This window comes from Theobroma cacao, chromosome 10, assembly GCF_053813885.1.
Source record: "Theobroma cacao isolate CCN51 chromosome 10, ASM5381388v1, whole genome shotgun sequence".
NCBI classification, from domain to species: Eukaryota; Viridiplantae; Streptophyta; class Magnoliopsida; order Malvales; family Malvaceae; genus Theobroma; species Theobroma cacao.
In genome coordinates, this window is record NC_142648.1 from 1,928,801 (window position 1) to 1,950,096 (window position 21,296).

A 21,296-nucleotide genomic window follows, 5' to 3' on the forward strand; every position below is an offset into this window, starting at 1 on the left:
TTGTTACTTTCCACATCAACAACATGTGAGAGTTAACGTGATTATAAAATTATTTGAGTTTTTATTATCATTAATTAGTCAACTATTAATTATACGGATTTATTTAACTCAAAATATAAAATCTTGAATAAAAACAATAGAAAAATAAAAATTTATTTAAATTTTATAAAAAAATCATATACTTTTTTTAAAAAATTTCACCTTCAATTTAATATATTTATTTAAATAACTCAACTATACTAAATTAATCAATAAAACATAAAATTAATTTGTACCCAGAAATAAAAGCCTACGTACAGTAAACAAAATAAACTTTCAACTCTCTTTGCATTAATATATTTGGATTAAGAAAAAAAAGAAAAAAATAATGAAGCAAATTGAAATAATATACTAAAATAAATAATAAAAAAAAAACATGATTAATCAAAGCTGCACGAGTTCAGGCCAGATTCTTTGTAAGCCCAGGTATTGTTCCGACGATTTGAACCAAAGTAAAATAACCGGTTAGGACTTTTGGTCCGAAAGACCGGAGACACGGGGCTGCCTTTGTGCCGACTGACACGTGTGCATAAAAGTATTAGTAATAAATTTTAATACCTCTATTTTTTTATAATTAAAAAAAATAAAACTAATTATTATTAGTTTTCGAAAAGACGGTACCTCGAAGGTAACGAGTGAATTTAATCTAATTTTATAAATATAAATTTTATTAATTTGTTTATGAAAATTAAGAATACGCAAATTTATCCGTACCTCTTTAATAATTTACTCTATAGAAGAGTTATATTATTTTTTTATTCAAAAGAATTATAAGTTTATCATAGAAAAAAATATTTTATTAGGGTATAACTGAGGATGTCATTAATTTTTCTTAAATAATAATATAATTTTAAATTTTTTTAATTTACTCAAAAAATAATGTGCTATAATAATTTTTGTTTGTTTCTTTATTTGTTATGCATGAAGTGTGATATATCAATAAATCATAGTTCTTATCAGTCATTCATTGGAATGGCAATCTATCAAAATCCCAATCAAATTTCCCAATTGATGATGTAAATGGTAGAGTGGGGGCTCCAACCCCTTCTTCTTCTGTTTTTGCCTTTAACATTGTCTAAAAGCTTTACTATAGTAGTGTAATAGCATGTTGATTGATCATGACTCACTGATCTGTCACCCTGCTTTTGATCTGATCTCCCCATTTTCCTTTGATTAAAAATCAAAGCCCCCACCCCCAACTAGAGCATGTCTGCTCCATCCATGGGTACGATTCCATCTACAAGAAAATCAAAATATACTTTATAAAATGTTTTTCTTTCTGATATTATATTTAATTTTTAAAAAATATAAAAATTTAATTTTTACAAATTAATTGTACAATTTGATTGTTTTAAGTTAGATATATATTTTAAAAATTTAACATGATATCTACTATTATTATCCTTTTAGTCATAAGTGTTTTCCATAATTAAATATTTAAATGGATTATTGTTATATAAATACCTGTAAATATTCAATCTGATAATATAAAATTAAGATACTTTATATTTGATTATAGGGCATCTTTTGCAAATCGTGATTAATTATCATGTGTTAAGTACATCATCCTTATGAGATGAAGAGGGGAACAAAGAAAAGGAAAATGGTTTACACAATAAATCCAAGCTTCCAATTTTGAATCTTATAAACAAAGAACATGGATAAAAGATAGAGTTTGCCTGGCCAGTTTGGGTGTGTTTGAGTTAGGAGATTAGCTAGTCGGTGCAGGAAAGATTTGCCGCACCCTTTTGGAATAGGTGAAAGTTACTAACTATTTACCGCTCTCCCTTCAAAATCTCACTTCAGTACTTTTTTTTTACTGAGGACTTGACAGCTGTTAATTTGGAACATTGGGGGGGGGGGGGGGGGGTTGCTTTGTAACTTCCAAATCAACCAGTTAATAATATTTCTTTTTACTTTTTTACTTTTTTTTTGGGGGGTTTCCAAAACCTTGAAATGGGTTTTGTTTCCATGATTTTTTCTAAATCTAGAAAGTCTAATGCCTCGGATCCTGTATGCTGAATTTAATGTTTTCCTTTCTAACTAGGCAAAGGTATTTGGGTTTGGAAAATTTAGGATTAAAGTTTTGAATTATCAACTTTAGCTTTCTTTTAATTTTCTTGTTAATTAAGCGACGATGATAATTTTCAATTCCCATCATTATAATCTCATTTATTTTTACTCGATGTTTATAATTTAAGAATTCAAATATAAAATTAAATTTATGATGCTGCAAATGCAAATGTTTACATTGACACTACAAATGTGCATAAATTGTTTGATTTTTAAAATAGAAGTATACACTAACAGTGCAATAAATATATTTTAATTATTAATTACAATTAAACAATTATGTTTGGACTACGATTTTTTTTCTTTAGGTTCTCAACATAATTTCAACACCCCAAGTTTGTTTGTCCTTTCCATACTATTTTTTTTCTTTAAATTTGCAAACTAACAACTCCAAATTGGAATACCTTTACCAAAAGCCAATTTGATGTTAATAGAAACAAATGCCCTTTTTCTTGCAACTAAGATTTCAAGCATCCAAATGGTCAAAATCATAAACAAAACAATGAGGAAAATGTCACCAAGGCAAAGCCAAAAGGAATTGTCAATTTTTTTTTTACACTATTGATGCAGTGAAAAAAAAAAAAAAAGGCACTTGAAGTGCTCATTTCCATTTACAGCCCCCACCCATAGCACTATTCTTTGCAGTAAAACTTTTTTTGAGTTGTTGCTTTTTCTGGTTTTTGCCTTTTGGGCTCAGTTAGAATTTACTGCACAAAACAATTACTGCAAAAGGCAAGATCTTTTACCTTGATCCTCTTCGTAAGACACTGTGTTATCTTTTCACCCCCTTTGATCACCACAAGAAATTCCCCACCTTTTTTTACTTACCTAGAAATTTTTTTTTTTTACAGTTACAGAGACCCCACCACCCACAAAAAGTTCACTGAGATTTCCTGCATTCAATCCACTGAATTAATTATCCTCCACCATGACGTTTTTCATTGGGAACCCACCTCTTTTTTATTTTATTAAAATATCTTAATTATTTATATTTTATTGTAATTATTAATTTAATTATACTAAAAAAATTTTAAGAAAATATATTATTTGGTGGGCCTCTCGAGGCAAGAAGCCCAGGTGATACCCTTTGCCACACCCCATCTTAACTTATTATAAATACTGACCTTAATTCATCCTTCTTCCCTTACTCTGCCTTAGATTCTCAGGAAAAGAAGCTCTCTTTACTCTTTACCACTCCAAAATTCACTCCCTGTTAGCTCACTCTGTTTCTCTTTCTCTTTTGCTTCCAAAAGGGTTCTCAAAGATTGGATCTTTTTGCCTTTTTGGGGGTTTTTTTAAGCCATGGCTGCAACTCTTGCTACATGTTCAAGTGCACCACCAAGCTTTCACTTTGATGATAAATGGAAGTTGTCAAAGAAAGAAAGCTCATCAAGAAGCAGGTCTTCTTCAACATCTTCATTCATCAAGAATTCTTCTTCTTCTTCCTCCTCTCATAAGAGATGTGCTTTTACAAGGAAATGCGCCAGGCTGGTCAAAGAGCAAAGGGCACGTTTTTACATCATGCGGCGCTGCGTTACCATGCTTATATGCTGGCGTGACTACACTGATTCTTGAGAAGAAGCCAAAAACAGAAAGTGCTCTCTCTTTTTTCCTTTTTCTTTGAGATGGTTTCTTGGCCTTTTTGGGGTTAGCTTAGCTAGCTAGGCTTTCGTTTCTTTTCTTTTCTTGTCTTTTCTTGGCATCCAAGCAGGAGGAAGAGGAAGATTATCAACTTATATATATACTTGTATATAAAGATTTGTTCTTTTTGCCTTTTTTGCGTTGGGATTAGAAATTGTAGATCTTTTTCTCTGAATCTCCATTGAAGGAGATGATGGGTTCTTCTTAATGTGACTGTTACTTCCAATCAAAAGATTAATATTAATATAAATAGAGTGAATCAATTATAGTTTTTATTCATATCTATGGCTGCTTCTTTTTTCTGGGTTTGTTCTTGATTTCTGAGATCTCAAAGACTCTCTAAAATCTTTGAGAGAGAGAGAGAGAGAGATTCCATTCAACCATTGCAGGGTTAGCTCTGTGTGGATCTGGTGTGGTGTTGCTGACACAGATTACTATTTAATTATATTAATTTAATTATTTTTAGACACATTTGGAGGTGTGACAACCCAGAGAGTTGTGTATGTCTTCCTCTCCTTGGATGCCCTTAAGGCGGGCAGCAGTGCAAGATACCATTTTCTCTTCCATTTTTCTGCACATTTAATTTGTACAAAAATTTACTCACAGATAAGAGGAATTGAGAGGAATTTTGTATGATTCCAATGCTGCAAACAAACGCTGACGATGGCATGAGAGAAGTAATTGGGGACGCACTATTTTCAATGTTTTTCTGCAATATAAATCCAAATGACCATATTATCCTGCAACTTTGAGGCCTTTGACCAGTTATGGACCGCTTTGACCTCTTATCCTATTAAGGGTTATATTGGTAATTTAGTAATTTTATTTTTTTCATAAATAATGTAGGCTATTTCTGTCTAAAGATTTATTTATTTATTTATTTTTACAGCTGGGGTTCTCCCTGTAGTTGATACTGTGGGTGATGGCAGTGTGGGTGTTTTGATCATGGATCTGACCATTCATTTTTCCTTTATTAAAAATGGAAACCCTTTGGAAATCATAAAGTTTTAGTACTAAAATAAGTAATCTACAATAAAATTATTAAATTCTTTTGCCTGGCATATTATACAGATACACAAATTTACTATTATTATTTAATTATTTGTTCAATGAGGTAAGAATGGTAGCTTTGGAAATGAAAAAGTTGGTACCCATTTCACATTTGCAACACTCAAATTCAAAATCTCTCTTTTCTCCTTTTGTTGTCAATCGTTAGAGTATTCGTTAATTTTAAAATATCTTAAAATATAGTATCAAAACTCAATTATCAAGTATTTTAATTTTATTTTATTGAATTGAATAACATAAGGTATTCGATTATAAAATATTATGTAAATTTGAAGCGATTAGTCGAGGAATAAAGGAGAGGAGACCCATAGGTATATATATGGAATCAATTGATGGATGATGGGTCTCTTTCAATCTTGTTATATAACCATGACATTTGGTCTGTTTGTGTCCAAAGGAAATGCCAAAACATGTGTTGTTAATAATGTGAGGTTTTGTTATTATGGGCATAACTTTGTAAGGTAAAAGAACATGTCTAGTTCATGTTTCCACAAGAGGAATAATGTGTTGAATTTGAACATGATCATATTAAATAATAAATTTTAACCCAATTCGTTAAGTACCCTAATTTCGATAATAATAATATACTATATTTTATATAAAAAAAGTAAAAATTAGGTATTTTTACCCATATCTTTATTTATTTCTAATTTTGTATCATCTGAATTAAAAAAATGAATAAAAATTTTTTTCACATGAATCACATCCCTACCTAGTCCAAGTTTATTGATGGAACCTTATCACCGCTAAATCTCCATTGTGGGCTAAGACAAATCAGTGCAATAGGTTGTCTTTTTTTGGCTTTTGTGTTTCACTTTTGCTTTTGATCCTCATAGACATAGGTCAAGGAAGAGGCTTGCTTTTATCTATTTATATTTTCTTCATCGCCTTTCACATTTTCTGCATGGCATGCTCTTTCTAGGCAATCAAAGAAACATCACTCAAGAAACTAGATCAAGATTTGAACATAAATGATTGAATTTTAGCCTTGGCGTGCTCAATGGGACCCCAAAAGTAAAAAATTTACAAGAACAAAATGATAAAGAAGGAAGAAAAAAGAAATAGTAGCAAATTGCTAAATTTCCCAATCCCTAAACTTTTAGGGTAGAGGAGGTAGCCTAGACACCCCCCCCCCCCCCAACCCCCCCGCCACCCCATAATAGGTCAAACAAAGAAAGTGGGAGCATTGGTCACCCCACAAATCTTTACTAGGATGATTAAGTATCTTTGAATTGATATTTTGGTGTGTTAATTTTATTAATCATTACACTTTGGATAACAATGATAAATCAATTTGCACTCTTTTTTTTTTCTTGTACTAAGTCAATTGTGGGTCTATAAAAGTAATGTTGTTTTCTATTTCTTTTCGGAGGTTCTAATGATGGGTTTCTTTTTTTTTTTTAACCAATTTTGACCCAAATTTATATGCAACAATGACCCAAATCTTCCTTTTTTTTCTTTTGCTTTGCATTGATTATGGAATCTTAGCTTGAGACCACAACCTCTATAAAATATTAATTCTTTTCCATCTCTATAGTTCAAAATTTGTCATTTATTTGGTTCCACCATGAAATCCCATATCTCTCTTTTCTTTTCTTTTTTTCAATGTCAATAGAGAAAAATGTTCTTATGTCAATAACATAATCCAAATTGGGGTTAGAGTGGTCCATAGTTCAAGGAAAGCTGCCACTATATCCTTAAAAAACCTTACTACAATTTATGGCACCCCATTACTCTACTTGTCTATTAAAGAGTCAATAGATTTAAGTCCCAAATCTTAATTCTAAAAGCAATGACAGATTTGAGATTTTATATAAAAAAATAATTAAAAATTAATTATAATATAAAATTATAAATTTATATATTTTAAATTTTATATATTATAATTAAAGAAAATGTCGACCGTCAACAGCTATCACCATTTTAATTTCACGTCAAAAGTAGTATTCAAACAAAGCCTTAAAAGGAAAAAAAGAAAAGAAAACTACCCCTTACCCAAAGACAAAATCGTAAACACATTTGTGGGCCTAGCCCTAAACCCGGAGAATTTCCTTATATAGGACAAGGTCTATGAAACAGGCAGAACCTTAGGTCCCTGTTTGGTCAATGGTCACATCGAGGACACGCAAGCTTAGAAGCTGGCAGCAATATGATAAATGCCTGAAATTAGAACCATACCAGATGGTAGCCCCCCGTTGGACAGTCACCTTCCGAATGGGACCATCAGTCACATGGAACGCTTGAAATTTGGGACCCATCCCCATCACAAGGGAGTCTTTTCGGCCCATTGGGTAATCTAAGGTGGGTCCACGTCCCTCCTCAATTCTTGTTTGAGCAAGATGCAGTGTTTACTTTTCGAGTTTGATATAAACTTTTAGTATTTTAGTTTTAGAGTTGTCGGGATGGATTTAGTTTCGCGATAGTTATTATTGAAATTTTGATATATTTTTTAATTAAAATTATAAAATTTATAATAAATAAAATACATATTGAGGCAATTATTATAGGGTAAGGCTCTTTGCTCCAAGGAAGAAGGTATCCTCTTTTATTAGACTATCACTAAACATTGAATAAGGGGTGCCTTAGCCTAGACTTTTGTATTGTGGGTGTGTATGCTTGGACCAAATCTCCAAATTTCCCCCATATTTCTTTGCTTATGCATTGCATTTGGACTTAGGTAAACCTTGTACATGAACAAGGCCTTGTTAATTTTGAGTAATGGCTTTTAATACTTCATCCCATAAGATGTAGCATTGGAGTAATGAGATGTCCTTGGAATTGTTTGTATATGTCGATTTAGCAATTTTTAGTACGTTTTGTAACGAAAAATTCGATTGTCGTAATTACGGATAACTCGAATAATTAATTTTTTTATTATTAAATGAGCTACATGTCAGAAAGAGAATATGTGTTCAACAAGTGATTTTAAAAAATCATAAATGATGAGAACAAATTTTATTCGATAAAGATAATAATTAAAAGTTAATAAAATGTAATTTGAATATTTCCCCTGTTCAATATTTGTGTCTTTATCCAAAGCATGAATTCATGAGATCTAAATGGTTGGTAATAATTTACTATAATATTCAAAATCATTATTTATAAATGAGTTTGGGTAGTGGGAATCCTAAAACCTTTACTTGAACCCGTTACGGGTAATAGTTTTGTTATCCGAATCCGATTATAAAACACTCTAATTTTACTTAAATGAGTCAAATACTATAAAATATCTGATTATACGATGCCTATTGACATCCCTAGCATTCACCTTGAAATTTTTCAGCTTTAAATGCTTTTGTCTAGCTTTCATGATCTCAATATTTTGGGCTTTATTTGGTACTTTTTGGGGCAAAGGCCTTGTTCAATTAAAAAGCCCATTCTCTATTAATTTTACATACTTGGGCTTTAAGCCCAATTTATTTGGGCTTTAAGCCCAATTTATTTGGGCCTTAGCCTAATGCAATAGAGCCATGTACCCATCAGCCCAGCTTCTACCACCAACAAAGAGTTCAACTCACAAGACCACGCTTCACCTTCGCTCGTTACTCCACTGGAATGGAATTCAACGTTTCTTCTCTTCGCCGTTTTCTTCACACACTAGCAACGCGAGTGGGATTATTATTTGTCCACTTTCATTTTGGGAAATACCAGTTTTATTTCTATTTTTATTTTTAAACTCTTCAGTGTGAACCCCAAAAAACAAAGCTCCAATTTGACGCCTATATGGCCACCAGAATCGACGGCGATTTATCCCGAAACATCGCCCGCGACCCGACCCGAATACCCAATCACTCACTCTTTCTTAGCATCCTCAGTCCTCGCTCCAGTCCGGGTCAGTCCAAGAACACTTTCCATCTATTTATTTAGTTAAAATTTTCATGCTCTGAATTTCTTTTAAAGCCTTAGGGTTTTTAAGCCACTGTAATTAGATTAGAAGGAAATTCGAGGAATTGGGTTTCCTTGGGTTTTATGGTTTTACTTTTTTTTTTAATTATGATTTATGAGAGAAATTGTAGGAGAAAAGATCCCTTTTACGTAAAATGATAGTATGATATTCATATTTCCCATTTGGGGAAATTCTTGGGGATAATTTGGGGGGGGGGAAGGAAACAGGGGTAGAAGGGTTTAGGGTTTTACTATTTATCCCTAATTTTGAGAGAAATGGTAAGGAAAAGAGTTAAATTGTAAGTTTGAATTGGTTGTTGTAAAATTTTTGCCAATTTTGGTGTCAAATTTGGTTACCATGGCAAGGTATGATCCGTGTATCTGACTTTGGGTTGCACGAGAAGGGCAGTGATTGTTGTTGTAATGTTTTATCAACATGTTTGTTTTTTGTGAACATGCAAGAATGGTAAAGCTTTTGGGGATTGAGGGGGTCTTGTATTGGATTTGAGTTGCTTTTACCTTATTTTTATGTCTTGAACAAACTTTTTGACAAGTTCTCTTAATTGCTTTACCTTTCTGTCTTTTGTGGTTCGCCTTGTTGTTCATTGTCTAAAGGTATAGCATGAGCTAATGTATGCATGTGGGTTAGTTTATTGTCTAAATCACTGAACTGATGTTGATAAGGTTCTAAAAATTCAAAATTTTTTTTTTCCATATCTGGTGTTTCTCTCGCTTGATCAGGTTTTTAATAGTCTAGACACCATGGATGATGTAATTGATTTGACTGGCGATGGAGGTGTTGTTAAGAAGATCATAACTCGAGCCAAAGCTGGTGCTCTTGCTCCTTCTGAGGACCTTCCTATGGTTGATGGTATGCACTTGTCGCATGCAGACTTTTATTCATTTGCTATGAGATAGCTTGAAGCTTTTTTCCTTTTTATCTTTATTCGTTCTATGTAGTCTAAATATATAAATGAGCACTCACCATAGATTCCTGATTTGTAAAATTTGCTTGTTTGGTCTTGAACAGTTCATTATGAAGGTACTCTTGCTGAAACTGGTGAAGTTTTTGATACTACACATGAAGATAACTCTGTTTTCTCCTTTGAGCTTGGGAAGGGCACAGTTATTCAGGCTTGGGACATAGCATTGAAAACCATGAAGGTCAAATATGCTTTCTTCCTGCAGTTTTTTTAAGTGATTTAGATTTCCATTACATATCTTTTTTAACTTTTTTGACAGGTTGGCGAAGTTGCAAAAATAACTTGCAAGCCAGAGTATGCCTATGGAAGTGCAGGCTCTCCACCTGATATCCCACCTAAGTATGTGTTTCTCTTGTCATCTTTAAATATCATTAAAAAATGCATTCTGAGAGTTAACAATTGGCACTGTTAATGCATCTGGAAATTTTGCACATATACTAGGATGATCCTCACGTTGAGTATACAATCAAACTGACCTGCGTGGATATTTTTGAAATGGGATTATTTTGTGTCTCGTTAATTTCTTGAGGATGAATTTATAGATGATTGTGTATTTTTGATGGCAGTGCAACCCTTATTTTCGAGGTGGAGTTACTGTCCTGCAGGCCACGAAAAGGTTCTAGCCTTGGTAGTGCTTCAGAGGAGAGAGCTAGGCTAGAGTAAGTCGCATTCTTATTCTTTCTCGTCCTTATTGTCTTTGGTTCTGCATTCTATATGGTACATGGAACAATGCAAATTTCATTTACCTTTTGATAAACTTAAAATCAGAGAGCTGAAGAAGCAGAGGGAACTAGCTGCTGCCGTGAAGGAAGAAGAAAAAAAGAAGAGAGAAGAAGCAAAAGCTGCTGCTGCCGCCCGTATTCAAGCCAAGTTAGAGGCCAAGAAAGGTCAAGGAAAAGGGAAGGGCAAAGCCAAATAGTTGCTCACTAATATAAAGATTATATTTGATGATTGGACTAATAAAATATGTATCAAACTTATTTTCCATGTAAGCTCTTTTAAATGGTGATACTGGTTACTGTCAATGTTGAAAAAGGGTGGCTACTACCCTTTTATCCCTGCTACATAGCTACTATGTTGAAAATTGCGATAAGCTTATATACTTTGTTCAAGCTTTCATGCAAAAAAATGGCCCATGCATGTCATTTGAAAGCATGCACATTTAGTTTAATCTTTCATACTAAAAGATGATACTTGACCAATTGATCCCGGTATGCAGCCTTTGTTTGAGCTTTCAATGTCTTGTACATGTCAGGAACTCACACGACAAGCTGAAAATTGATTGCCAACATGATTGATAAGATACAGCATAAGATCTGAATTCTCTTGTAACATCAAGAACAAACCATTATACAAGTCGTTAGGTGATCATACAATCATCAGCTGTCAAGTGATAACACCAATTCTAGAAATAAGTTAAGGGATTCGACCTCTCATTTTGGTCAATGGGCTTGTGTTTGTAGATTTATATGTTAGATATACTGATGCACAGGCCGCTAATTGTAACTAAACCATGTAGGAAGCATCTATTTCACCAGTTTCATGCCACCCAGATCCTGCTCGGAACTTACAAACAGGGCATGTTCCTTGTTGTCGTAGCCACGGGTCGATGCAACTAGCATGAAACTGCAGCAATTCATCATAAACTTGCATAAGACTATGACATTGTTCTACATAAAATACAAAGACATTCAAGACAACTGCCTCTTTTCATTTTCAAACTGCATTAGCTTTACTAGTTTAGTAGAGGGTATGTAGAGGAGCTTTTTATCCAACCAGATTAACTGGAAATATTTTCGTCTTTCATGATAAAGAGAAAAACCAAAAATAGTTAAAAGAGCTGAAAAACAATAACCACTTTGAGGAGGGAAAAAAAAACCTGATGCAAACAGGGTAGACTGCGGATGAGGTCTCCAACACTAACTTGCTCCAAGCAAATACTGCAGGTCAATTCATCTTCTGAGCCCTTCATGCCACAAACTGGATTAGAAGTATCGTGCTTCTTCTGCCAAAGAGAATAAGTTACCAAATTAGACTCTTCTTTTTCGGGAAAAAATAAACCAGTCTTGGGTTGAGAAGAGATCATGCAGTCGTTATTTTCTTGAAAAAACCAGGTTATGTGAAATGCTAACAGATAAAACCCTTTCAAATGTAGTCTCCCAAGAACTTACCTTGGTAAGATCATAATGTGTTAATAATCCAATATTCAACATCTTTGTTCATTGCCAACAAAAACTGCCAGTGGTCATGTTTCGGACATTTGTATACCATTCTAAGCTAAACACTACACAACCCTTCTCAAAACAAAGAAAACAAAGAAACTATAGCCAGAAAAACAACACAAAGAGACCAAACACAAGATATGAATCCTCAACTAAAAATTACTATTCTAAGGTAGAAAAGAGGAGAGGGAGAGTTGTAAAAATACCTGAGGTGAGTTTGACGATGATGCTTGTTGCATTGAAGAGTCACTGATATAAAGCAAAAGCAACTTCTCATCAGATTATTGGCTTATAGGTTCAAAAAGATAAAAGATTATAACAATGTTTCAATAACTCAAAGATTAAATAACTGAAAATAAAGACACTTCTGTACAGCTGTCTAAAAATCATTTTCAAATATATCTAAGCATCACCAAAAAAAAAAAAAATGTCTCATTCCCAACATCTGCCAGTTATCTGTTTGTCATTCGAAACTTCTAGCACCATAGAAGAACTATAGCAGTAACTATTGGCACTAGATGATACACAGCTAGTGAATGTTATGCACAAGGACAACTTTGGACAGCCATACTTGATCAGGATAGAAGTCACTCAAGATAGTGCTGCAAGTGTACTGTACAGACATACACAGACAATATACACTTGTAAAGTTTCTTTTCTTTCCTGCTTAATTTTTAGGGCTTTGATTAATGTTCGCTTGTTCAATGAGAAAGCTAAAGAAAAACCTCTGCAGTTAATATATACCTCATTTTATAAAAGCAGAGGGGTGCACTTCCAAAATGCATTGAGATGAAGGTTTATGCTCTCGAATCAAGTGCATGAATAAATGAAGAAAATGGATACTTACCTTTGAGGAGCAGACACCTTATACTTGTGAACTGGAAGGGCATTTATCTCTTCCTCGCTCATTGAAGTAGCGGTGGGGACATTGTCAGCATCAAGTGCTCTCAAAGTTTCATAATCTAGTAATAAATAACAACTCCTTGTGAATATTAGGATGCAGAAAATATGGGCACCAAAACAAACAAAAAAAGTCCTAGCTAGGGTTTTCAAATTGACAACCACTGACTTTTGTATTGACCTATGAAACTCATTATTAAGCCTAAATTTAAACACCATACCAAGATCATCAAATTCTCGGTCGAGAAGTGCAAGCTGCAATCTAAGGCCTTGTAGACGCCCTCTTGTTGCAAGTGCAATTGATGGTGGCATATGCAACCGCAGTTCAGTATGGCCAAGAAGGCCACTCGCTGCTGCAGCATGTGCTTGGGCCTGAGCTTGAAGTTGTTGACAGGTAGCATACATCCTTAAGGTTGTGGCCATCAAAAACACTCCGAGGACCAGCCAAAGCTACATAAATTGATTTAACAGGAAAGCCCCTTAAAATTTAAATTTCAACATTGTGAAGCAGATAGACAATATGCTATTTAAAATTTAACTACTTAGTGTAGGAAAATACCAGAAAATTAGGTGACATCTGGTGTGAGTTCAATATCATGAATAGCAAAAGTACTGTCACAACAAACAAAAATATCAATAAAGATAAACAAACTAAATGAAATATGATGGAATTAAGACAAACAAAAAGCTATACAAGTACCTGTAACAAGAAATACAAGAGAATTGGAATTAACAGGACGTCCTGCATGGACACGCTGACAAACAATAGACTTACATCAAGTCATATTGATTGAAAAACACAAAAAACTATAAATGAATGAAACATAACTATAATGCTCTAAGTCTAAGCACCATTAGCTAAGCAACTTTTTAAGTCCAACCCATGTAGTGGTCAAAAGCATTTTAACCTCATGTTGCTAAAAGTAAGTAACTTGAATTCTAATACGGACTTTCATCAATTGTAACAATATAATCCTAAGACAATGAGGTATCATAACTATAACAATACAAAGTCAAGCACGTGAAGTAATAGTAACATACCACAGCTCGCCTTTCCGGAATGAATCCTGGCAATCCACTCTCTAAATCTGATCTCGTCCCTCGAAAAACGAAACTCATGGTTGTGTAAATAAAATTCACCAGTTCAACTAAATACCAATAATAATGAAAAATGTTCCCAAATTTTCCTGTTTAAGCAGAATAAAAGAATCAACCCTACTATATTGACTCCTCAAAAATCTGCATAAATTCAAAAAAAAATGTTTAATCAGAACATCAGTATGTTAATTTTACCATTACTCTAGCCAATATATTTTAATTAAATTTTAACATAAATCTTCTAAAAGTTCACCTCAAATCTTCTTTAAATTCAAATAATTGTAAGAAAAATCAAAATAATTCCATTTCGCATTAAATTTAATAAATTTTACAGATTTTACTCCAACATCAAATAAAAACACGTCGATTTAATTCCGAAAATACAATGAAAATTACCTAAAAAACCTAATCTCTAATTATTTACATAACCAAGTGGCTTCTATGAGCAGATCCGTAATTAACGGATTAAAGCTTCAAATAAACGGAAAAAAATTGATAAAAATGAAGAAATCAAAGAGAAGAGAGATTACTTACAGAGATCGGAAGGGGAAACGACGGCGGATCGGAGTCGTCTTGGACAAATGTAACGTCGAGTCAACCTTTTCATGTAGAAGATTGGAGGACCGAGTCGACTCGGACGCGTCGGGCGTTTCCTGCCTAACGCTTTCCTCGTCAGCTTGAAAGAAGCCTTTTTTGCCTTCTGGTCTCTAAACCATAACGAAGACTCCAAAACGATGTCGCTTACCACTTTCTCGCTTCCACGGCTTCGTTTTTTACAGTTCATTTTTTGGGGTCTCGTTTGTGTAAATATGTTTATTTGAATTTAATATTTGTACTTAAAGTAAAAATATTTTTATTTTTATTACCTTATTTAAAAAGATGGATTAAATTTAGTTTAAATTATTATGAAATTAAAATATTCTGAAATATTCTTTTATTTTTGTTACTAAATTTTCTTTCATCGGTAAGTTTTAATTATTTTTTATCCAAATTAAAAATTAGATTGATAAAATTACACCTATTTAAATTTGGACAAGACAGACATATAGCCAAACAAGCAACTGAACGAATTAGATAAGGTGACAGCCGAGGCAGAGGAATATATATCTGTGTGCTGAATAATTTTTCTCTTTTTTTTTTAATACAAAAAAAAAAAGAAAAAGGCCAAAAGAAGGAAGGTTTTAACTGAGGTGGGTCGTACAATTCCCCACGTGTCGACGTATGATTTTGACTTGCTGATTAAAGTGGCATTTTATAAGATGTACACGTGCTTTCTCGAAATGGTATCAAAGCTTTTGATAAGTAGGGTCCACCCTACCACGCAAAAACTGAAAAGTAGCCAATAATAGCCTTCACCTCAAGAAAACAGGACAGCCTAGTAGTAAGTAAATTTATTTTTAAATAATATATGTCGACAACCTTGGTCATGTCAAACTTTTTTGACCAACAAATGGAATAGAAATATGACGATGTTATAAAGTAGTTAAAAAAATGTGACTCCTTAATTTAAAAAATTTTAAAAAAATTTTATTTTTTAATTTTAAATTTTTTTATATCTTTATTTTAAATTAAATAAAATTAATAATTAATTAAATATCTTTAATACATTCAAATATTTAATTCATGATTGATGTATAATCTCTTACTTAAAAAATAAAATTAAAATTTTTTAAAAAAATTATTAATTAAGTTATATTTTATATTATATTACATATTAATATATCATAATAGATGTTAATATAATCATATAACAGTTTCATCTTTCGTATTAATGTATTGATTATTATTGAGAAGTCATCTACTATACAATCTTTTTAGAAGTTAAGTCTCCCGCCGAATTTCAAGGATAATCTCCAAAATATTTATTTTTTCTATAATAACCAAAACAATAAAAAAAGAAAATAAATTAAAAATAAAAAAAAAAGTTTTTGGTTTTATCATGGAGAGCTGGCATTGGCCCATTACCCAATGCCATGTGGCGGCTTTCACTATTGCCAGCCTGGAATTTTCTACATTTTTTACTGTTTACTTCAGAAAATTAACTCAAAAAATAAAAAAAAAAAGTTTGAGCATGATCATCAGGCTCCAGATCTCAGATCAGAGATTGATTCTTTATTCCCTATTATTACCTAACTCGACAGAGATTCAGGGAATCAGAATTTTTTATAAAAAATAAATTTATTTACAATATAAAAAAAATCCCATACATTTTTTCAATCAAGACCATACAATGTCGGATCAATGGTCCACCTCTACATTAAAAGGTGGGCCATGGATTGGACAATGTGGGCTCCATTTTTTATAAACACCCCAAAAATCCCCTCCAATTTCGTGGGTCCCTGTTGTTTTTAGAGGCCCATCCCGAGCCTTTGACCAGCGAGATCACACCTCATCTCTGCAAATCCGACCCTTGATTTCACCAGATCGAATTCCATCCACACGTTTTGCTGATGATGATGGCCAATCACAAAGGCCTCGATCCCTAGTAAATCAGAGTTCCCGAATGTGAAGCAATACACAGAATCACTCCCCTTGTTCATCCCGGGTGCTCGATATAATAACCTCTCGCCCGACACACTCATCTCGGCCCCTTGAAACATTAGACTGACCCGCGGTAAATTGGAAAAAATCGCTCGAGATGAATTGCTTACTCGATAACACAAATCCATTGCCCCTTGGAAAACAAAATTAGGATCCTCCTGAACTCGTAAAACTCCTCTCGTTTGTTGCAAAAACTCGTTTTTTAACGCGGTATATACCGGACCCAATAAGAAAGTAAATTGGGTGCCCGAGTCAACCATTGTTTGACCCGCACCGGTATGATCGGGTAAAAAAGCTGATCTCGGAAGGTTCAACATTTTATTCCCAACTTTAATACCCTCTAGTTGGACTGTATATGCAACCCGATCATAATATGGTAACGGGTCGGATATTTGAATCAAAGGAGTATAACTTAACCCCTTAAGCCATGAGAAGCTCGCGTCACCGAGAAGTAAAACGCCAGACGAGTCAAAACCCGATATGCAGTAGGAGAATTTGGGAAAACCCATTTGACTTACGAAAGATAACGACCCACGGTTCATGCCCATTAACCCGGTCGTTTTCGAATCTTCCTCCGAGTTCGAGCTGAAACCCGAGTCCATGCACCCGAATAAAAACCCAGGTCGAGTCGAGGTTCCGATTACAAAATTTTCATACGCGAGATTTCCTTCAATCGAGGAAGCGTCAGCATACGAGACTGCCACGTGGCAGAGCTTGTTGTTCGGGTCGCAGGAAGCCGGCACGGTTAAGTCTCGGGTACGGGTTCTACAAATTGGCAAAGAACAAGGGACGGGCTTGTAAGACTTGGAAGCTTGAGGTGTGAAGATGGAGTTTAAGTTGGGAGCTTTCTTACAGTGAAGCCAAGATAGTTCACTTCCTGTGTCGAGGACCATAGTAACATTCTGCGGGGGCGAGCCGACGGATAAAGAAACTGTCAAAGTTACGTTATGGTGGAAAGCAAGCTTGTTGGTGGCGGTGGCGATGGCGGAGGAGGAAAGCAATTTAGAGCTTCGACGAAAAGCACGTGGGTCATGACCAAGAGTCTTTTTGAGCGGTAAAAGGAGTGTTTGTTTGGAAGGAAAAGAAAAGTTTTGATGGAGAAGAAGAAGGAAAATCATGAAGAGAAGAAGAAAACGAAAAGAAGACATTGATCTTCTTCTTCCTTTGTGTTTTCCAGTCGGGGCTTTGCCTTTGGTACGTGAAAGCTGGGAGGGTTGGGTGTGTTTCAAGGTTTGAGTTGTGAGTGGCTTTGGTTCCTTAAATAGTACTAGGGTTGTGTCGGAAGGGCAGCAAAATCTTTTATTTAAATTTTATTAATATTTTAAATTTTTTTATTTTTTATTTTCATACCAAAATAAAAAATATATATATTTCCTGATAATTCTTGTGTGATCTAGGTGAAAATACAGTACAATTTTTGGGGTTTTCTTATGATTTTTTTTTTTTTAAAAAGACAACCATTACTACTTTTGTCATATAATTTTATTTTTATTTTTACTATAATAAAAATAAGGCAAAAAATAAAAAATAAGACAAAAATCCCGATGAAGTTCAAAAGATAATTATGATGGTAGTTACCACTTTAAATCAAAATAGTTTCCAAAAAACAAAAGAGAAAAATAGTCATATTTGATTTCCCAAATCTTATATTATTTATTTATATAGAATATCCCAGTATTAATTGTACTGCAACAGAGCAAACAAGCTGTATTTTTTAATTTATCTATGTCAACTAGGAATAATGAAACAAAGGGTAAATTTTTTTAAAATTTCTTTTTTTTTATAAGTGAAAAAACATATGGAATACAGCACACTTTTAGTGTTTTGTGCATGATTTTGACATATGATTGTATAGACTTGTGAGCCTTTTGTCTGGCTGCGTTAGTAAGAGAAAATCCAATTGTGAGTAATTAAAATTTTATTTGAATTTTGAAGAACAAATCCAATTGATTGGGGTAATTAAATTACTAATTATCTTTTCTTTATAATTTCCCTTAAAAAAAAAAACTAAAGGTTGTTGCTTATTGGTGGGACTTTGGAGTAAAGTTTGGGTGAAGTAATATTTACTTCCAAAATTTGGTTTTTGAGAAATTCAACTTATATCATATGTTCGGATTAAAAAAATAAAGAATTATTATTGTTAATTTGTATTTATAAATACTTATTAATCGAATCGGTCAATTTATGTAAATGAAGCTCGTAAATTATATTTTCTTTTGTAAGTTTAAAATCGGAGATGTTTGCAGTAAAAATTTTAAATTAATTTTATTTACGAGTAGAGTTGACCTGACTATGTAAATAAAGAGTTTTATGGTAATAAATAATAAATTATATATAGTAGAAGTAGGTTAAATAGTGCATGGAGACAAGGTTTCCTTATTATTATTATTTATCTCAATGAACCGACATGCCCTTTTAGAAAGCGTTGTGTGGAAGGTGCAACTGGGGACAAAAAGTTGGTAAATTTTTATAGAAACCAAGGAAGAAGAAGAACCATCCAAGAACCAACCTCTAATTTAAGTCCTTGACTTTTTTTTTTTTTTTGGATTCTTTTAATTAATAGAAAATGGGTAATTAATTTTGATAATGACACTTAATTAAAGAAAGGTTTGAAATAAATTACATTCGGCAGACTTTGGTCTTGGGGTTGGGGGGGTGAAGAACAGCTAAATGATAGGGTTTTAATTAGTCAATCAATCACACCTTTGAATTTTTTTTTAGATTTTGTTGAATTATATGATTAAAACCAAAATAGACTCAATCTCAATTATTGTTTATGCAATTATTGAATGATTGATCGATTTATACTATGTGTTTTAATATACAAGATTGTATCTATCGATAGATTACGATCATAATTAAATAATTCTTAATATACACCATATAATTATTATATATTGATAAAATAATATTAAAGAATGAATCCGATAAAGAGTTGGTCCTAAATCTTTGTTTTTGTTTTTTCATTTCTTCGATTATAAATTTGATGTATTTTATAGTGTTTAGTAATGAAATATATTTCATGTTTGGTTAAAAAAAAATTCTGATGGATAAAATCACAAATGAATATAAAAATTGGATCAAACTCGCATTTAGGTTTAAAAGCTTGGTAAACTTTTTAAGTTTAATTTCTCTTACCAATCGAGTTCCATAGATCATGGTATGAAAGATTGAACTTTTCTGGTACAAAATTTATAGTGAATTTAATGCCTTTGAAAAATGTCACAACAAAAACATACAATTTTTCTTCGAGACACACTAAATTGGGTTTCTTCATCTTTTTTTTCCTACGTTATTAGGTAACGCCGAATTTGACCCATTTTTGGCCAAAACGTCTCCATTTCTAATGTCAAAATCTACATTTATCACGAAATTATATTTTCAATTCAAAAGATATATTTATTGTTTGGTAACTACGAATTTAATCCATATTTGATCAAAACGTCTCTGTTTTCTAATGTCAAAATATACTTTTGTCACGAGTTTATATTTTCAATTCAAAAAACATACCTATTATAATTACTTATAAATTCAAGTCCGATCTTACTGATATAAGGAATCGTGATGCTTTCACCATACATTGCAAAATCCACTACCGAAAGAAGCTTCTTTCACTAAACTTTTTGGAAGAATATTAAAGTCAAAAATTATACATTAACTTCAAGTGCTGGCAAACATATAAATCTTTCACTATCTATCTTGCATCCAATATTTATAGGAAAATTTGTCTTTCAACAGTTATGATACACGTTTTCTCCATAAAAAGACATAATTTTTTATGACACGTAATTAGTATATACACATATACATATATAGCTGTTTCATTGTCTCTCTCTTCTCCATCTTTTCAAATCCATCCATTTTCACTTGCTCATTGCCAATTATTCATTAGTTGTTGATAGCTAGATTAAGATGGTGACTGCCTTTCATAATCATCGCTAATGAAACAGTTGTCTTCTTTTTTTTTTTTTTTTCCGATTAACGGGTGTTTATAAATATTGATTAAAAATAGTTAAAATATTATTTTAGAAAAAAAATTGTATTAAATATATTAATTTTACGAAATTTAAGAAGAGACAATACATTAATTTTAAATTTTATTTTCTTAAAAATTCTCCTTGCTTTCTAAATTTAACCAAAGGGGTTAAAGAAGGTAAAAATTAATTTAGTCACTCTCTACCTTAATTCCCGTCTTATTAATATCTTATTTAGTTCTAAAATTCGGGAAAAATTAAAATTTAAATCGATTGTACAAGTGTAGATATATATATATGTATGCCAATGGGACAAAAATCTTGTGCATCCAATCATTAGACTAAGAAGAATTATATGATTATTCTTTCAAAATTGTTTAAATAAAAAAAATACTTAACAGAAAAGATGGTTTTTCAATCCTTGGATGCAGGTATAATATATAGTATTGCTTACAGAATGGGCCAAAAGATTGGGAGAAGTCAAACAAAAGAAAACAAAAGAATTGGGTGAGCTTTCATAATCAAAGAGTCACCAAGAAAAGGATAGAAGAAGGTAAAGGTTCATGCAAAGTGTGATTTGAATTTGATGCTTTATAAGCCTAAAAAAATCCCAATTTCAATAAATTGACCCCCCCACACTATCATTTTCACTTCTTCTAATCAATAGAGTTGTTAGTATAGGGGAGACATAAGGCCCGTGGGTTTTGATGATCAATCCCCTTCATACTTTTTAATTATTATTATTTTTATTACTATTATTATTGATTAAATCATAGAAATTAGGTATAATACTTTTCAATTAAGTCTCTATTCTTTCCTTTAGAGCAAGGAGAAGATGGTAGATGATGGTTCTTAGTGAAAATGTACAGACA

General features: G+C 32.6%; 4 protein-coding genes across 7 annotated transcripts; 2 read left to right on the top strand and 2 right to left on the bottom strand.

Annotated features, from left to right (window-relative positions):
• The first annotated feature begins 3,270 nt into the window (after positions 1 to 3,270).
• LOC148760249 (small polypeptide DEVIL 11-like) lies at positions 3,271 to 3,985 on the top strand. The gene has a single exon (XM_088802563.1). The coding sequence runs from the start codon at positions 3,415 to 3,417 to the stop codon at positions 3,685 to 3,687; it is 273 nt and encodes a 90-aa protein (XP_088658689.1). The 5' UTR covers positions 3,271 to 3,414; the 3' UTR covers positions 3,688 to 3,985.
• Positions 3,986 to 8,494: 4,509 nt separating this feature from the next.
• LOC18586042 (FKBP-like peptidyl-prolyl cis-trans isomerase family protein) lies at positions 8,495 to 10,714 on the top strand. The gene is made up of 6 exons (XM_018129254.2): positions 8,495 to 8,653; positions 9,448 to 9,577; positions 9,737 to 9,870; positions 9,949 to 10,028; positions 10,256 to 10,348; positions 10,458 to 10,714. Exons 2-6 carry the CDS (start codon positions 9,469 to 9,471, stop codon positions 10,606 to 10,608), a joined length of 567 nt encoding a protein of 188 aa, XP_017984743.1. The 5' UTR covers positions 8,495 to 8,653; positions 9,448 to 9,468; the 3' UTR covers positions 10,609 to 10,714.
• Positions 10,715 to 10,948: 234 nt separating this feature from the next.
• On the bottom strand, positions 10,949 to 14,628 carry SDIR1 (RING/U-box superfamily protein). Of its 4 annotated transcripts, none has more exons than XM_088802466.1 (9): positions 14,444 to 14,628; positions 13,853 to 13,899; positions 13,512 to 13,566; positions 13,371 to 13,423; positions 13,033 to 13,261; positions 12,759 to 12,873; positions 12,118 to 12,160; positions 11,569 to 11,694; positions 10,949 to 11,315 (listed from the first exon to the last, which is right to left on the bottom strand). In XM_088802466.1, the coding sequence occupies exons 1-9, from the start codon at positions 14,514 to 14,516 to the stop codon at positions 11,196 to 11,198; spliced, it is 861 nt and encodes a 286-aa protein (XP_088658592.1). In that variant the 5' UTR covers positions 14,517 to 14,628; the 3' UTR covers positions 10,949 to 11,195. The 4 variants fall into 4 exon arrangements, with proteins under 4 accessions (XP_088658592.1, XP_007009245.1, XP_088658593.1 ...); XM_007009183.3 differs by having other exon boundaries at positions 13,853 to 14,050; positions 14,444 to 14,588; XM_088802467.1 differs by having other exon boundaries at positions 13,853 to 13,998; positions 14,444 to 14,583.
• Positions 14,629 to 16,053: 1,425 nt separating this feature from the next.
• Positions 16,054 to 17,699, bottom strand: LOC18586044 (Eukaryotic aspartyl protease family protein). The gene has a single exon (XM_018129251.2). It carries the CDS (start codon positions 17,596 to 17,598, stop codon positions 16,258 to 16,260), a length of 1,341 nt encoding a protein of 446 aa, XP_017984740.2. The 5' UTR covers positions 17,599 to 17,699; the 3' UTR covers positions 16,054 to 16,257.
• Between the last annotated feature and the right edge of the window lie 3,597 nt (positions 17,700 to 21,296).

Bases quoted from the DNA above. Each gene is read 5' to 3' on its own strand.
- LOC148760249 (XM_088802563.1), top strand. From the start codon at position 3,415: ATGGCTGCAACTCTTGCTACATGTTCAAGTGCACCACCAAGCTTTCAC.
- SDIR1 (XM_088802466.1), bottom strand. From the start codon at position 14,516: ATGAAAAGGTTGACTCGACGTTACATTTGTCCAAGACGACTCCGATCC. The intron at 13,900-14,443 runs GTAAGTAATCTC...GGACGAGATCAG, and splicing joins CGTTTCCCCTTCCGATCTCT to ATTTAGAGAGTGGATTGCCA. The intron at 13,567-13,852 runs GTATGTTACTAT...ATTGTTTGTCAG, and splicing joins TTCCGGAAAGGCGAGCTGTG to CGTGTCCATGCAGGACGTCC.
- LOC18586042 (XM_018129254.2), top strand. From the start codon at position 9,469: ATGGATGATGTAATTGATTTGACTGGCGATGGAGGTGTTGTTAAGAAG. The intron at 10,029-10,255 runs GTATGTGTTTCT...TTTTGATGGCAG, and splicing joins CCACCTGATATCCCACCTAA to TGCAACCCTTATTTTCGAGG. The intron at 10,349-10,457 runs GTAAGTCGCATT...ACTTAAAATCAG, and splicing joins GAGGAGAGAGCTAGGCTAGA to AGAGCTGAAGAAGCAGAGGG.
- LOC18586044 (XM_018129251.2), bottom strand. From the start codon at position 17,598: ATGTCTTCTTTTCGTTTTCTTCTTCTCTTCATGATTTTCCTTCTTCTT.